The 12,330-nt window shown below is 36.4% G+C and overlaps 1 protein-coding gene and 1 pseudogene across 1 annotated transcript; one reads left to right on the top strand and one right to left on the bottom strand.

The window, feature by feature from the left end:
- LOC110094073 overlaps positions 1–6,736 on the top strand; it is a 27,532-nt pseudogene extending 20,796 nt beyond the window's left edge.
- A 2,448-nt stretch (positions 6,737–9,184) lies between these two features.
- LOC110094083 (transcription factor HY5-like) lies at positions 9,185–10,797 on the bottom strand. The gene is made up of 4 exons (XM_020819232.2): positions 10,539–10,797; positions 10,305–10,464; positions 9,491–9,647; positions 9,185–9,410 (listed from the first exon to the last, which is right to left on the bottom strand). The coding sequence occupies exons 1-4, from the start codon at positions 10,591–10,593 to the stop codon at positions 9,342–9,344; spliced, it is 441 nt and encodes a 146-aa protein (XP_020674891.1). The 5' UTR covers positions 10,594–10,797; the 3' UTR covers positions 9,185–9,341.
- Between the last annotated feature and the right edge of the window lie 1,533 nt (positions 10,798–12,330).

Here is a 12,330-nt window from a genome sequence, read left to right as displayed (position 1 = left end):
AAGTGAAAAGATGCACAAAAATGTGTCACAAATTTGAAAAAGATGCGTAAAGCGCCACATGTGGTAGTTATTTGTTTATTTTTTATTATTAATTTTGGAAAGAATATGATTACTCATGAAAAATGTAAAAATGTACAAAAATCAAAAGGAATGCGCAAAGATTCATAATTTGAAAAGAGGCACAAAATAAGCCCACAAGTGAAAAGATGCACAAAAATGTGTCACAAATTTGAAAAAGATGCGTAAAGCGCCACATGTGGTAGTTATTTGTTTCCACAATCTTTTGATCTCTTAATTCAAATTGATCTCTTGTACATTTATATTTTGTATTGAAATTTGAAATAAAAAAATTTTATATTCATCCTTTATGCAATGATATTCTTTATCTTAGTGTCTAAATTGATTCATGTTTTTGATATGTACTTTTTGTTATCAATGTTATATCACTTCTTAAATCCTATTAATCATATTTATTTTCCTAATGATTTGATTTTATTTGCAAAATTTAATTCAATCACTTTTAAATATCAATTATCACAGGATTATCATATGACTACTTACATTTCCAGTCTTTTTCTACTACTCATTTTACTGTTGTAATAAAGAGGGAGAAAATATTATTTGTTCGTATCTTTTCGTAACTCGTATCTTTTCGTATCCTTGTTCATATCATTTTTTGTTTCGTAGTATTATTTTTATTGCTTTTAAATTTTTTTTTTAAAGGGGAAAGATAAAATTGTTGTGCAAAGCCTCCTTATTTTCAAATGTTCATTAATTCAGGGGAAATTTAGGAGATTCTTAAAATTTGAAAATTATACAAATAATAATTATTTTGTCATTATCAAAAAGGGAGAGATTGTTAAGATATTTGCTAATTGCATGTTTTACATTATTGCAACTTGTATAGTTTTGATGATTCCAAATATTATTGTTTTAAGTTTTATTATCTCCTAACACTTTTTGGAAGATTTACTTTTGCTCTTGTGTGGACTAATATTTCAGAAAATTCAAACTCCAAATTAATGAAGACTTCAAATCAAATTCAGCATGAGATAGTTTGTAAATTGAAGTTTATATTTTTCTTTGAATTGAGTTTGAGAGGGAGTAATTGTAATTGTGTAAATAAACATACACACACTTAAGGAGATCTTTAAAAATTATACTGATTGTACTGGATGAACACAGTTCGTACGGGATAATCAAGTCAGTTATTTCCTCGGAAGAGCAATGGAACAAACAGGAAGTGAATAAAATTTTTCTAAGTCCTGAACGTCCAGGACAAATTTCCTATTCGTCCCAGTATGAAATGGGCTATGAAAAATTTTCATCCAGATGAATTTCATATTCATGCCAGGATGAAATGCTCTTTGGAAAATTTTTATCCAAACGAACTCCAATTCGTCCCAGGATGAAATGCTCTCTGGAAAATTTTTATCCAGACGAACTCCAATTTGTCCCAGGATGAAATGCTCTCTGGAAAATTTTCATCCAGACGAAATCCATATTCGTGCCCGGATGAAATGTCTTCTATAAAAATTTTGTCCGGATGAACTCTTATTCGTCCCAAGGCTAAGTGCACCGAATCTTAAAAATTTGGCAACTTCCTGCAGTTTTCAGAACCGACCTATGGTATAACCGTTCGTACTGGACGAATCTTGTTTGTACGGGATAATTAACGTGTACGAAGTGAGTTCGTATCAATATACACTGGGTTGATTTCCAACTGAATTAAGTAACATCGTCTGGGACGATCCATGATCGTATGGGACGATCCACTATTGACAGACTTGAATTTTAGCAGTTTTTGGATGGTTTTTTGTTTCTTTTCTATATAAAGTCCAATATAAACTGCCACTTAATCTTTTTGACTACTGATCTTCATGCCTACTGAAATAAAACTCAAGGAGAGAGTGTGAGAGAGTGTTTGAAGGAGGATTCTTAATACTAGAGTGTGAAGGTTTCACTTGGTACTCAAAGGTAAGAGTCTCAACTTGTGATTTTTGATTACTTCACTCTTTTCTCTCTTCCTTCTAGATTTCTTGTGAAGGAAATCTATCAAGGAGATCTGGTTCTCTGCCGACACTTGGAGAGTGTGAACAGACGAAGGGTTCTCTGCCCACACTAGTAGAGTGTGAAAGGACAAAGGGTTCTCTATCCACACTAGGAGAGTGTGAAAGGATAAAGGATTCTCTGCGTACACCAGGAGAATGTGAAAGGACGGGCGGTTCTCTGCCAACACTAAGAAGAGTGTTAAAGGACGACGGCTCTCTGCCACACCGGGTAGTGATGGAAGAGAGTTTTGTAAAGGCTGCTCTGCCTTGCTGTGGGTGCAAAAGGAGAGTCACTAGTGGTATTAGCGCAATACTCGGAGGGTGCCTCCTGGGAGTGGATGTAGGTTGTGTTTGATCGAATCACTATAAATCTCGTGTCTTCTATTTTTCCGCTACTTTTATTTTTGTTTTATTGTTTCTAACTTGTGGTTGAAAAACTTTTTCTATAAAATTCACTAAAGTTAAAATTCTTGGTTTTAAAGTTTAAAAGGGGGTAAAATTTTAATTACCAATTCACAACTCCTCTTGGTTAGCCGCTGGGACATAAGCTTAGGTTTAAAAACCTAATTCATATTGAACAAGTTTCAACAAAGATAGGTTTGGATGTTGGTTTTGGAGAAGGTTAAGAGAGATTGATCTGATTGACTATGGTGGAAGCCTTGAGAAAGAAGATATTTGGAGAACTTATGGAACCATTGTCCTGGAGCTTGCTTGATGCCATATATGGCCTTTTTTAAGAGACAAACATGAGTAGGATGTAGATTGTACTCAAAGCCACGAGGTTGAGTCATGTAGATTGTTTCATGTAGATCACCATGGAGAAAGGCATTGGCTACATTTGATGCATTGGCCATTTGAGTTGGAGAACTATAAGGAGAAAGTCTCAAATAATCAACATTTTGGCTACAGGACTAAAAGTGTCGTGGTAGTCAATGCCATGTTCTTGAAGATGACCTTAGGCCATAAGGCGAGCTTTATGGTAAGCAATAGTGTCATTCGAGTGGTATTTGGTGTGGTATGTCCAGTGACATCCAAGGACATTAGCTTTAGGAGGAGGAGATACAAGTATCCAGGTCCCTTGTTATTGTAGTGTTAGAAATTTAAGGGCCATGGCTTTATGCTAATGTGGAGATTTAACAACCTCCGAATAGGTACTTGGATTTGAATGAGAGGCTTGAGTATTAAGCTCGAGCTTGTGGAGAAGATTAAGTAATGTTCTTGGTTTGAGGGGGGTCGTTTTCAATGTGGTAACCATGGGATGAGGTATTGGAGCAGTTGAAGTGGTTGGGAGATATGTGGTTGTGGGAGAAAGGGAGGATGTTAGATGGGAAGGTGGAGAGTTTGTAGAGATGGATGTGGACAGAGATTGGACATTTGGGATTATAGTGGGAGGTTTGTGTGGTAGAGTTGATGTTGGGATTAGTAGGGATGGGTTGACTATTGATGGTGAAGGTGGTGGGTAAGTGGGGGAAGAGGAGGTTAGTTTAGAGGAAGGAAATGAATCCTCGTCAAAGATAACATGCCTCAATACAATGATTTTATTGGTTGACATATAGAGGTATTTGTAGTCTTTATAGGATTCATAATAAACAAGGAAGAGGCACTATGGAGTGCCGCACAGGAGGGGGGGGGGCAAGCTTGTGGCGCTGAGAAGGTGCTAGCCAGGGATAGCATGCAAACCCTGTAATATCAAAAATCTGCTCCAGGATCGTCCAGGATGATCTGGATCGTCCTGGGACGATCAGTTGTAATTTTGCTCCAGAATGTGCCCAGTTTTGCTCCAGGTGATTTCTGGGTTGTGACTAGTTTGGTTTTTTATTATAGAGAGCTGAAATGGTGATTTGTTTTGTAGACTCACTAAAGGCATTCGGTTGATGAGATACATAGTCGTGAGGGCTGCATTAGGCCAGAAATGATATGGAAGATGGGTTGTATGTAATAATATTCTGGTTGTTTCAATGAGGTGCTTATTTTGTGTTATAATATCCCATTTTTCTCTAGGGTATAGGGACATGAGATTTGTTGGTGTATGCCATGATGCTGGAGAAATGACCGGAGCTCAGAATTTAGAAATTCAGAGCCACCATCTATTTGTAGGCATTTGATTTTATAGGAAAGTTGGTTTTCAATAAACATCTTGAAATGAATTATTATTTGAGTGACTTCAGATTTAGCAAGCATCATAAAAATCCAGGTAAAGCGAGAGAAGTCATCAATGATAATAAGATAATATTTACAACCTTGAGAAGAAAGAGTTGGGGACAGACCCCATAAATCTAAATGAAATAGACCTAAAGTAAAAGATGCAGACATTGTAGAAATGGAAAAAGCTAACTTATGACTTTTAGAAGCCTTACAAACAGAACATAAATTAATAGAAGAAGGAATAGCTAGTTCTTTGTTTTCATTAGAGATGATTGCTAACGTTTGGCTATATTGATGACCAAGATGGTTGTGCCACCAGATTGATGAGCAAGAAGTGGCCGAGAGTGCTCATGGAGGCTAGCCAACAGGAGAAAGTTTAATTATGTACAAACCATTGTGACATGGTCTTTGTAAGATGATTGTCTGAGTCTTCAGATCCTTACTGGAGAAGCCAGATGGAGAAAAGACAATAGAGACATTGTTTTTATGAGTGAGGTTAGAAATGTATAACAAGTTGTGAGATAGAGTGGGAACGTGGTAGATTTGAGGAAGGCATATCTTACATGTTGGAGTTGGAAGAAGATGTGGGCTGGAGTGTCCGATGGGAAGGTTTTATCCATTGCCAATAGTGATGTTGTCCACTCCCTGATATGAGTTTGGCTACGCAATGTTGTCCAAGGACTTCGTGAGATGCAAAATTGCTCTGGAATTGATATACCAGTCATGAGAGGACAGTGTCGAGTCTACTACTAAAGATTTGGAGGGAGTTTGCAGTACAATTTGAGTGTAGTTCACATTTAAGCAATGCAAGCATTGTGGTGTGGCTTGACCTCGTGTAGATTTGACAAATGATCATGGAGGATGACTTGGAACGACCAGCTGTGTTATTAATGTTGGTAAATCTACCTCTGCCACGACGCCCATGATCGTGAAAAGTGTATATTGCCATATTGGGATCAGTTGAATGAGGATCTCTATTTGATTCAACAGTAAAGTTGATCTCCTCAATGAGAAGATAAGAATAAAGCTCATCAAGTGTAAGTGGACTTTGTTTGGTTTGAATTAAGGTCTTGAATGTCTGGTATGTAGTGGAAGTCCATTAAGTATATAGAGAATAATATTTTCTGAGTCGACATTCGAACCAGTGGCGATAATGTTGTCTACTAAGGTCTTGATTGCCGTGAGATACTGTGTCATTGAGAGATTTCACATAAAGCTATTGTGCAATTCACTTTTTCGATGTATAACTCTGGATCGGTTGGATGTAGGGGTATAAACGAGTCGAGTTTTGGCCCTTATTGAGCTCGGCTTGTTAGATAGAAAGCGAGCTCGAACTCGAGCTCGTGTCACTGTTAACGAGCTCGAGCCGGCTCGCCAGCCATGGGCGGGAATTCGGCTTGCGAGCCCATAAACGAGTCGAGCTCGAGCCGGCTCACGAGCCGGCTCGGCTCACTTACACCCCTAGTTGGATGCCTAGAGTCATTATTCGAGGGTATGCCATATGTCGGAGTAGCAGCCTAGATGAAGAACATACAATAAGATTGAAGGTGATATGGTTGAGCATAGAACAGCTGTGAGATTCTGATCTATGAGTAGCCATTGAGTGTATGTTGGGGTTAGCATTGTGCTACCATCAGATTGTTGAAGAAGCTAGTGAGGATGAGACTTATAGCTATCGAGATGACTGGTTAATCTGTTTGCTCTCAGTAGTTTGAGTATTTGCAACCTCCACACTGGAAAATTATCATTAGAGAGGGAGGCGGGTACTATGGTTTTGATATTAAAGAGAACAAGTTTGAGGGAGGAGGTAATGGGTGGTGGATATGTAGACGTAGCAGCTAGCTAATCAGTTGTTTGCAAAGAAGATGACTATGCTAATATCACTGTAGCTGGGATAAAAGTTCTCTCAGCCTTGCTCTGATACCATGAAGAAATGCTGAAGTAAATCTCCTACAGACCTGCAATACATGTTAGAGCAGAGGAATAACAACAAAGACAATTTCAGGTAACCTCTTCTTCATTAATCACCTATTCCATTATTTACTATAGTGCTCATATACTATGTGTATAGACGTGTAGGGCTGATATGTTGTGTGGTTTGTTATAAATGAATGGTGATTAGGTGAGGTATTTGTTGTTGTCAGAGATTGTAGGTGTGATAGTGGAGAGATGTGTTAATATTGATCTGATGTATTCGAAGAGGGCATTCGTGCATTGGTACGTGGGCGAGGGAATGGAGGAGGGTGAGTTTTCATAGGCTAGGGAGGATTTGGCTGCTCTTGAGAAGGATTATGAAGAGGTTGGCGTTGAATCCGGGGAGGGTGATGAACCTGAAGAGGGTGATGATTACTGATTAAAAGTTTTTTTTAATTATTTTTAACTATGCACAGTGCGGTTGTGAGAGCTCTGTTTGTGTGTGTGTGGCTTGTGTTAATTTTATTGTTATGTTTCTATGTTTGTCTAGTGGAAATGCTGCTGTGTCGTTTGACTAAATGCTACTACGAAGACTGCTTGTTTAAGTTTAATTTTGTTCATTTAAAAAAAAAACATGAGCTTAATTCTATCAAGTTGTTTACATCCAAGTTATTTGTTATGAAAGAGAGAAAATTATTATAACTGTAGTAATTATTATAATGAAAAATAAAAATAATGAGAAATTAGAGAAATATTCAATTAAAATAAAGAAGTACTGAGATATAATTATTAAATATTTTAAATATTTTTTACTAAAGCTATTGAATTAGAATCTATTTCAAGTATATTTTTTCTTAGTATTTTTTAAACATGCCAAATAAATTAATCAGATCAGCTAATGAGTTGTTTATCAAGCCAAGCTCGAGCTCGCTCTTGAGTCAGCTTGATTCACTTAGACCCCTAGGCTCAAGCAAGCTTATTTGTAAGGAGAGAGTATAAGACTAATCATTGGGCCTCCATTTAATTTAGAGGTTAGAGTCCTACATAAAGACTGCTCCATACGAGTTACAAGTCTCCTGGTCATCACATAGCCATGCAACATTCCTATAGGCCCTTTGCTAAGACATATAACCAATCCCTTATGGGCATCTCTAATGGCAAAACAATGAGACATGATACCTTAATTGAGCTATGCTAATTGTAAAGTCTTGAGCATCAATGTTATGCCTATCTTAAGATCATAATCATGAGATCCACTACTTGAGCTCAGCATGCCTCATTTCTTGGACTATAAACCCCAAATTTTCTAATAGGGCCAGTAATTGAGCTATGCATATCTACTTGCTGAGGACCTACCATTTTGAACTTCCTTGCTTACAATGTGAGTTTGTATATGTGACTCATCACTCGTAATTGAGAAATTATAATTCTTACCTTGCTTAACATCGAAGTATAAAGATCCACATGTCCAATTTCCTTTATACTTAGGATTATAAGTTTCCAATATACTGGCACCTCTAATATTAGAGCCATAGGGCATGCTCCTCAATTTTATGGATCAATCTCCCATTAGACCATTAAGCTTCTTGCAATAGCCTCCTGCTGGTTTTAACAAGTTATTCTACTGATATGCATGAATACTTGAGTAAAACAAAGATTTGGTTTTGTGCAGCTAGAAACAGGAGACAAAAATGTACTGCATAATTGTGTCATTGACATGGACAGTGGAATAATCTATTTAGCCCTTCTCGTTTTTTGGCAGGTTATGAGATTTGAGTGCGAGTAACGATGATGCCTTGTCATCCGTCAACCAATAAGCTACACCACTTGATCTCAATTTAATCTTTTTTATTATTGCGAGCTAGAATATACGTGGCGATAGAGTTAGAATCTTATGTCTTAGCGTTGTATGGATATCCATCACACAAATAGAGAACACAAGATTTTTTACGTGGAAAACCCTAAAAAAGGGGAAACCCACGGGACCATGCCTATTTAAAATGATTCTCATAGTGTTTGAGTATCTTATAGTGAACTGAATCATCCTTGAGGACGATCAGATTATCACAATCAATTGTCTGGTTTAAATATAGTGAAAAATGAGAGTCAAGTAAAAGTTCGGCGATGTTCGGTCAGGCGGAAGTCCGGGCATCAGTCGAAAGTTCGAGGTCAGTCGGTGGTCCGATTGGAAGCCTGGGTGTTAGTCAGTGTCTGAAGGAAGTCTGACATCAGTCGGTGTTCTAGTGGAAGTCTGGGCATCAGTCAGTGGTCCGAAGGAAGTCCGAGCGTCAGTCGATGGTCTGGTGGAAGTTCGGGTGTCAGTTGGTGGTCCGGTGGAAGTCCGGACATCAGTTGGTGGTCGGACGGAAGTTTGGTGTCATTCGGTGATCCGATAGAAGTTTAAGCGCCAGATGGTGGTCCAGCGGAAGTTCGCGTCAGTCGGTGGTTCGACAGAAGTTCGAGCGATGATCAAGGAGAGTTTAGTGCCAAGAGAGACATCAGATATCTCTTCCTTGCTTTCTTCCTTCGAGGTCCCCTTCCATGAGAATTGAGGGTTCTATTTATAATTTTTAGGGAGTGACATATCTAGTAAATAATGAGAAGATCAAGGGTATGTTAGAAGGGTTTCAGATGAACGACTGATATTAATATTCATTTGATCATGGACTATTTATCAAGGATTTGAGTTCCTTAATGATATCAAAATTCAACGATCTCGGGATTTTTGGATTCGATCCGTCAAGTCGTTCGATTCAATTATAAGCATGTCACGTTTGAAAACCGTTTTGTCATCCAATTTATAGCTTGAACTTTCCAAATGTACTTGAGGTCTTCGACTTGCACTCATTTGGGCTCGAATTGAGTCGAATTTGGTGTCGTTAGGTTTGTCTTTTAGAAACATTCAAATTGACTATAAATTTGTTGAAATCAAAGTTCAATTGGTCCCAAATTTAAGTTTTAAAATTTCCAACTTAATTTTATCTTGAGATTCATGCCTGGTCAAGATAATTTTTTTGATGATATATCAGGTATATATATTTCAATCATTCAATCGCACGTAAGGATATGGGAAATAGAAAAAGTACAGTGCCAGCAGGAAATATATATATATTTTTTGGGGAAATCTAAAAAAAAAAAATTTGGGGAAAACAGGAAATATAATAATTACTTCCAAATTTTTTCCTTCAAAGAGTTAGCTAGCTCATGAATGTTAATATATAACACTAAATATTAAAAATTTGCGGTCTTTTCATTATGTTCTCCACTGTCATCACTCTTTGGCCTGGCGTTCATGAGAACCTGTCAATAAATAAACGAAAAAAAAACACTGTTACGGAACAGCGAAACGGTACATATCTTTGTTCTGCAATAATTTATACCTTTCGAAGCATTGTGTTCTCATTAACCAATGTGGAAATCTTTTCTTCCAGTTTCATATTTTGCTCCTGCAAGTGTGTGGCTGTGGATTCAAGATCATTCACGTAAACTTTCTTTCTTTCTCTGGCTTGTTGAGCGGATACTCTGTTCCTAAGCAGCCTGTTTCGTTTATATATTATTTCTGGTCATTTTATAGCTTCGATGTAATTAAAAACGAAGATTCAAATATTTTTTCCAATTTTAATAAAAATTCTACATATGTTTTCGAGCCATTGTACTTTTTTTTGAAACATTTAAGTCAATTAAGACAAACTCAAATATGCAAGTTTCCAATCCGACCCTTTTGGTTGGCACCTAAAGCTCCCAATAGCCAAAACTCTCAGCCAATCAATAGATCAAGAAGAGCTGCTTTGTCATCGTGTTTCTCACAAAAAATGAACTGAGTCTTTGTTAGTCTTGAAGCTAAAATCTCTTAATTGATAGTCAAAACTGATAACAAACAGACTAAGATGATCTGCATAATTTATTAAATCTTGAGGGATTTAAATTTAAAAATATTTAACATAATAACTGTTAAACCTTTTACTGTTTATTTTAGAATTTAAAATTTGTAATATATGAAAATTCTTAAATTCATTAAATATTGTGAATAATGAATTTTACAAATCCTAAATTTAATTAATGTTTTGAATAAAATAAATTTTATCCAAACAGTAACGTTTAAATTCATTAAAAGAAATTTGTTTGACCGTGCTTATGAGAAACTTAAATCCTATGAATACCACAGTCAAAGAAGTATGGAAAGCAGAGGCGAACCTTTTGAGCCTTCTGTACTCCCTTTCTGCCGGGTTTCGGCCCTTCCTGCACTTCGAAGGCCCTTCGCCGGAAACTTTCGCTGCCTCGATCGCCGCCGGAGAGCTGTTTCCTGGAGCTGACTCAACGTCGGGAACGGTGAACAGATCCTCATCGCTATCCTCTGTACTTAGAACCAAACAAAAATGTCTAAAGTCTGTAGGGAGAAAGAAAGAGTAAATAGATGGAGAGGCATGCCTGGTTTTGGCTCCGGCGGTGGCGGAGAGCGGAGTGTGGCCGGAAGTGAAGACATGGCTATTGGCTCTGTCGTAGAGGAAGGGAGAAGGAGATATCCTAGCAGTGGAGGGGGGAGGTGAATGGTGGAGAGGAAGGAAACGTGGCTGTTTTATGATTTTGTGGCGTTGGTCTTCTATCATACATGAAAAAGAAGAGTGAGAGAGAGCAAAAGTGGAGGGAAATAATGGCAAGATGGAGAGAGGGAAAGGAACTCCTGGCGCGAATAGGGACACCGTTACAGAAGGCTACCGCCGTTTAAATTTGTAATTAACGGCTACCATATTGAGGGCACTTGTAACTCAAAATCTCTTTTGTGAGGTTCAATATTTTCATAAAATAGAAATGGACCCTACCTTTACTGTCTCATTGTCTCATACATTTAATTATAATATTTTGTTAAGACTTATCCACAATTTAATTTGAAAGATAGATAGGAGAGTAGAGAAGAAGATGAAATTGTATTGGTTTATCCATCCTCTATCTCGAAATAGATATGATGGAGCTGGGATTTTTTTTTTAAGGTACACAAATTATGAAACTTAAGAAATAAATAATTTTCATCTTGACTTGAGACCAACATCATCATTTTTAAAAATATTTTAGTTAGACTTGTTACCAAAAAAGATAAATCTAATAAATCACTTATAATTGAGAGGAATGTTGTTCATATTCTTCTTGCATGTCACATACGAATAATTATTAGGTGCGGAGTGCAGACGGGGGGAGCACCGTCTGCACAGACACAGGGTACCAAGCGGTACATAATGGTACCCAGCGGTACCGAACGGTACCTAGCTGGATTTTATACTAGTATGCAGACGGTTCTCCCCGTCTACACTCCGCACCTAATAATCTCTCGTCACATACAATTTTTTCCTTCAAAGCTTCATATTTTGAAATAGTTGTACAATTATTTCTTTATCAATATTATATATATATATATATAACTATAACATAAGTAGTCAATCAATCATTTATCTAAGAGTCTATTATATAATTTCACAACTGATTTTTTACAATCTTCATAGTGGAAAATGCTTGTTTGATCATTGTTATAGCAATTGGTAATACGATAGTAAGTTTTATAAGTAAGAACACTAAAAGAAAATTATCATTTTTTGTAATCTCCACCAATTTTTATGCAAACTCTTTTATTCCTTTTAAATTTATAAATATATCACTGAATTTCATATCAACGATAAAAATATCAAATTTGCTAAATTTATATCTAAAAATTTTGATGGATAAAATCTAGCTAGACATGTCAATCTTTATTTTTTAAGCACTGAATATGAGTTATATGTATTCAAGATTGTCACACACATAAATGACTTAATGTTTATCTCATCAAATTTATTATTGAGCTCTTGAAAATGTATATCTATCTTTGGATAAAATAATTTAATTTAATAAAAATGTTCATTTGTGAATTGTTTGAAAATGCCGCTTCGATCTCTCTTATATCAGAAAATTATCAACCATAATTAAAACATTTAAACTATTCTTCTCGTAAAATACACCGGCTTCTGTTAATAAAATCGTACATCCATCATCTCTCATATTTTATAGTCTTTATTTTGATATTTTATCATAATCATACATCAATGATGTCTTGATTATTTTTTTACAATATTTAAGATCGCTCATTTTTTACCTCTAATACATCCTTTATTATATTCAAAAATAAAAACATAAAAAAATCATAATATCATACAACACCAAGTAAGGTATAAGCTTCACCCTTTTGCTCACT

This window comes from Dendrobium catenatum, unplaced genomic scaffold, assembly GCF_001605985.2.
Source record: "Dendrobium catenatum unplaced genomic scaffold, ASM160598v2 fragScaff_scaffold_238, whole genome shotgun sequence".
NCBI classification, from domain to species: domain Eukaryota; kingdom Viridiplantae; phylum Streptophyta; class Magnoliopsida; order Asparagales; family Orchidaceae; genus Dendrobium; species Dendrobium catenatum.
Note: the sequence above shows the minus strand (reverse complement) of the source record. Positions and strands in the feature narration are given on the sequence as shown.

What these genes read in the sequence shown, in the direction of transcription:
- LOC110094083 (XM_020819232.2), bottom strand. Translation starts at nt 10,593, where the DNA reads ATGTCTTCACTTCCGGCCACACTCCGCTCTCCGCCACCGCCGGAGCCA. An exon ending in ACCGCCGGAGCCAAAACCAG is followed by an intron (nt 10,465 to 10,538) that starts GCATGCCTCTCC and finishes TTCTAAGTACAG; the next exon opens with AGGATAGCGATGAGGATCTG. An exon ending in GAGTACAGAAGGCTCAAAAG is followed by an intron (nt 9,648 to 10,304) that starts GTTCGCCTCTGC and finishes TAAACGAAACAG; the next exon opens with GCTGCTTAGGAACAGAGTAT.